Source organism: Buceros rhinoceros, unplaced genomic scaffold, assembly GCF_000710305.1.
Source record: "Buceros rhinoceros silvestris isolate BGI_N320 unplaced genomic scaffold, ASM71030v1 scaffold17098, whole genome shotgun sequence".
Lineage (NCBI taxonomy): Eukaryota > Metazoa > Chordata > Aves > Bucerotiformes > Bucerotidae > Buceros > Buceros rhinoceros.
This window is the reverse complement of record NW_010426522.1, coordinates 10,247-15,139: the sequence shown is the minus strand read 5'-3', so window position 1 is coordinate 15,139 and position 4,893 is coordinate 10,247. Positions and strand designations below refer to the sequence as shown.

Genomic DNA, 4,893 nt, shown 5'->3' with positions numbered 1-4,893 from the left:
AGCAGGAATATTAATTTAGAATAAGTACGTATGAAATAAGTCTTCTGGCATGAGATAGCAGTCGCCATAACCCAAACGAGCTGTGCCAAAACCTGTCCTTAGAACTCTCTTTATTTACATTTTGATTGGCTGCCATTTGGATAAGCAGGAGTATTGTCTCACAAAACAATGAATTTTAACACTATGTTGATGAATTATTTATTATAGTTTGCAAGTGGGAGAAAAGGTGGGCTGCCTGCCATTTCCTTGACCGATAACATGGGTATCTCAAGCAATTCTTTTTTCCTTTTTCTTTCACTGTCATAGTAGGAACATCTTTCTGATGATTTACCAGTATTCTAGCCATGAGTTAATTCTGCATATGTATTTATTTCGTCCTAAGGGACTGACTACTTTTGTTTTCAGCAGACATAAAATAACTGTGCTGACAAGAATTATCGCGAAGTCTGCTTTGAGGGCAGTTCACAGAACTGCGTACAGGCGCGCGCGCTGTCTTGCCTATCTGTACACAGAGGTTACACTTACGTATTGCATACTGGGTCACAGATACTACGTGTCTCGCACAGAACCAGCAGGGCCATAATCTATCTCCCCTGCTTGAGCCACTGTCATCAGGAATGCTCGCAGCTCTCATCAGCGCTTGGTAGGCATTTCTCAAAGCCTTCTGTGGTGTTTGTCAATCCCGTTTAATGGGGCTGCATCTAGACTAGCAGTCATGGCTTATCCCTGACTTGATTTTGAACTGGTGCAAGGGTAAGGCTATAAGCTGAAAATTTTTCCAATTAGTAGTCAATTCTTTCCCAACTAATTCCACTGACAGTGTTTAGCAATTTAAATAAACCTTGAAATAAATTAGATTGTTTAGCAAAAAGGGTGTGTGTGGGGGGTGCTTCTGAAAATGTAGTCACAGCAACATGACGCTTAAGAGACAGAGAATGAAGGTGGAAGTCTCACTTCTTATCAGTGCCTCTTCAAACACAGCCAGTCCAGAGAAACTGTAAGCTCTCATTAGTGACTGAATCAGTTATAAATAGGCACAAATGTCCTTTCTGCCTAGAAAGCCTAAAGAGATTACTCACAGATGCAAATCTTATTCACTGTGATTGACAGTGGCAGAATGTTAAAATAACATACGGTGCTGAATGTAAATGCAAATAATTCCCATCAATTGCTTCCTATAATTGCAAGTAGTTAGTTCTTTTGCACAGGGTCATCTAGCTTTCTGAATTACATTTTCTTTACTAGTCATGCATTTAAAAATACAAAGTCTAAGAGTAATTGCAGATATCGTCTTGTATCAAGGAGAACAAGTGTTTCTATTAATGATGTGAATTACCCAGGGGAATGGAGGAAGCATTATTCAGTTATGCAAATAAATGCAGCCATTCTGGAGAGTCTGGAGTCCCACATTCTAGAAACTAGCTCATGCTGAACTCATGTTAACATAAACATTTTACTTCAAGAACAAAACTGAGATGAATTCATTAGGGATATTTTCTTTGTTGTTGGTCTGGTTTGATTTACTCTTGCTACCACTGTCATATAATGCTTTTCTTTCTATTAAAATACAGCTCCTTTCATCAGTAAAATTACTCAGAACGAGATGTGCTGGATTCTTTATGGGGCTTTGCCTAAGATGCCTTTGGCTCTGCACAGAAACGTAATCACTTCGCAGTCAGCTTTCTGACTCCTGAACCGAACTTGCCCAGCCTGAGCTTAGGGAAGACAGTTGCCTGTGCAATATCCAGTAAGATAACTGACTAGATTTATGTTTAGTGAGAGATGGTAAACAAATCCCATTCTAGCTGACAATCGCATTTTAAACTCTAGGTCCCAATCAAACAGAAGTATGGTATTACATTTTTCTTAATACATTAAAAACTTCTCAGAATTCTAGGAAAGGGTTTTCTTTTCCTCATCTCTAGTTGCTTGAGGCTATATCATGATCTGACCTGCACAGCTGGCAGACAGCTGCACTGTGGCAATCCGTGGTCATGCCATTTTTTTCTCCCTCTCTCCAGGGCTGTGGAAGGTACCTCTTTTTCCTTTCTTCTTGGTGTGATGATTATTATTTCCCAAACAAGTGAAAGGATTTCAAATATGCAGAAGTTCCCCTCCTCATTCTGTTTTTATTTTGATGGTTCTAGGTATGTGAATATCCAGATGGAACCAAGTCTTTGAAGCTAGGAGACTTTGGACTGGCGACGGTGGTTGAAGGACCTTTATACACTGTCTGTGGTACACCCACATATGTGGCTCCAGAAATCATTGCAGAGACAGGGTGAGGATGACTAAGACATAGGTCTTGTAACCTGTTGGTTTCGACCAGTAATTCTTAACTGGTATAAGAACTACACTGACTGTTCTAATAGGATGGTCCTCCGTGTTTCTGTAACCAAAGCACCTATGAGAAACAGGCATCACTCAGGTCTTCAGAGGCCAGTTCCCTTGCTCACCTTGCTTCCAGCATTCACCTCTGCCTCCTTACCATCTCCCTAGGACCAGTGCTGATGAGGTGGAGATTATTTATTGTATGCGGTTTGTGTTCTCTGTCTCACCTTGCTGTTCAGAGCCCATTCTACCAGCTGTGGCAGCTACTCGAGGGAAAACAGGCGAGCAGAACATGGTGTTTTGTGTTAGAAACAGTAATTTATATTGGAAGAAATTCCAGGGGTCACCTAGTCTAAAGCTCTTCCCAGAGCAGGTCTAATTAGATCATGTTGACTCAAGTGACCGTGTGTTGCAGAACACTGGGTGGCAGTGTGGGCGGTCGGAAGATTACGTGCTTACGTTACAGGAATGCAGTAACCACCCACGATGGGCGAGGCTTCTTGCGAGATTATATAACCCTGTTCATTACGTAATAAAGTGCCATTTTGCATCCTCTATGTTAGAGTATAAATGACCCTCGACGGCAGAGGTCGAGTGCCCTGTATCACAACAAGTCGCCACACCGTGTTTGGGTGATGCGTGTTATTTTATAATTGTTGGTTTAATTAAACAACCCCATTTTTCTGTGTTTAACAGCTGGTTACGTAAATACCAAATAATTTTGTGAAATGTTCGAATTTCCCAAGGGGTCTTTACTATTAGACCACTGTTCCACGCTAGCTGACTCTTGCCATAGTTGTGACCATTTTGAATTTGGTCTTCCCTAATGGAGGGAGGTTTGTTCTGTTCTTTCAAGTACCGTTCAGTGCATTTGTCATACTGAGAAATATTTCACAGCTGCTGAGCTCAAATGTCAGAGGGCACTTCATCTGCATGTTTTAGATTTTTTTTTTTTACAAACTGAATCTACTGGATAGAAAGAAGAGGAAGAAATACCTCTTTTTGACCTTCAGTGTTTAAAATTCCGTGCTTTAAAAGAAAAGTGCAGCTCCTTTTTCCCTGTGTTACTCACTCAAGAGACTGGAGAATTGGCATCTCTCTTGTTGCTTAGCAACACATGATAACCTTAGAAATAGTTACTCCAATATGGGGACTGGGAAAGCACATCCTGTCTTTTATCATTAGTGATTCTGGATTGGGAACCTTGACACTGAATTGAATCTGAGTGTATGCAGAAGTCCCTGGAGGGCCTTGAGGCTTATGGGAGGGGAAAAAAAAAAAAAAAATCAATGAAAAAGGATGTTATTGTGGTTTCCTAAAGACTGTGAAGGATGCTAAGTTAAATGATGCTTAGGTACAAAATGCGTTTCCACATCATCAGCAAGTAGCTTAGAACAGATTCTCAATATATATTCATGTAAATGTAATCAATTATTTGTTTGATTGCACTGACTTTTTTTTTTTATAATCCAGCACAAGTAACACAGTCTTGTCTTCTCAGATATGGCTTAAAGGTGGATATTTGGGCTGCAGGTGTGATCACATACATACTGTTGTGTGGATTTCCACCTTTTCGCAGGTGAGTGTCCCTGTATGCCAAAGGGTAAAATGGTAAAGAACGATGTTCTTCCCGAGCAAGTCTTACCTCCCTCCCCGAGGGTGGCATCCTGGGGAAAAAAAATAATAATGGATGAGATTGACACATTTTCTTTACCTTTTTGTTCTTTTCTTAAATTGTTCTGACTTGTGAAGTTGTGGGATCAATTTTATTTGCTTGTTTTCCTACGGAAGCAGCTGGTTTACTGCTGTGCCGGGGGCTGGTGCTGGGCGCGCAGCGTCTTTCCTTCTTGCCCACCCCGCGTGTCCCAGCGCGATGAACGGGTGCGCTTTGCCCTCTGGTGTTCCTGCTTGCACACAGCAGTTCGTCGTGCTGAAGGTGCAGGTTGATGGTAAGCGGAGGAGAGGGGAAGAATTTGCTTATGTTGCATTTTTAACCTTGTTAATCTTTTTGATGAGTGTCAGAAGAGCAATGGATTTTTCAGACCTGACTCTTGCTACTCAGCATCACAATATATATGAGTCGTACTAAAAATCAAATGGAGATGCTTTGTGCCTCTGCAATTTTTTTGCCAGGGAGCGAGAAGCAATTGGCATATTTTAATGGGAAATTATCCTCTTACGTTCTTTGTGCTTGTAAGTCTGTTCGTCTGTTTTTACAGCAATAGAAACAGTTGTCAATGGAAAAAATATCACTCAGTTTAGGTTTTTACATGTGGTTTTTTACATGTGGTCAGTTCAATGTTTAAAACTGAAAACCTGTTTTGAAAGACACATTACGTGAACAAATGGCAATGGCTTTGAACAGTGTTTGGAGGCAGGGCAAGGAGAATGTCCATGCCGTGCTGTTAGAATCAGGTCTTAACCAAGGCTGATAAATATTTATTGCAAAACCAACACAAGAGATAGATTGTACATTGGAGAAATAGGTTGGGTGGTTGAAGAAATAGGTTCATGGTGGCTACAGCCGGCAAACAGAGGGTTAAACACCCCCCCCCCCCAAAC

General features: G+C 41.1%; 1 protein-coding gene across 1 annotated transcript in view; it reads left to right on the top strand.

Annotated features, from left to right (window-relative positions):
• LOC104498195 (serine/threonine-protein kinase DCLK2-like) overlaps positions 1–4,893 on the top strand; it is a gene marked incomplete at its 5' end in the record, with an annotated part of 25,562 nt that overhangs the window by 13,216 nt on the left and 7,453 nt on the right. The window contains 2 exons of the mRNA XM_010141547.1: positions 2,148–2,281; positions 3,833–3,910. Coding sequence (XP_010139849.1) covers positions 2,148–2,281; positions 3,833–3,910 — 212 coding nt within the window. The remainder of the gene's footprint in view (positions 1–2,147; positions 2,282–3,832; positions 3,911–4,893) is intronic.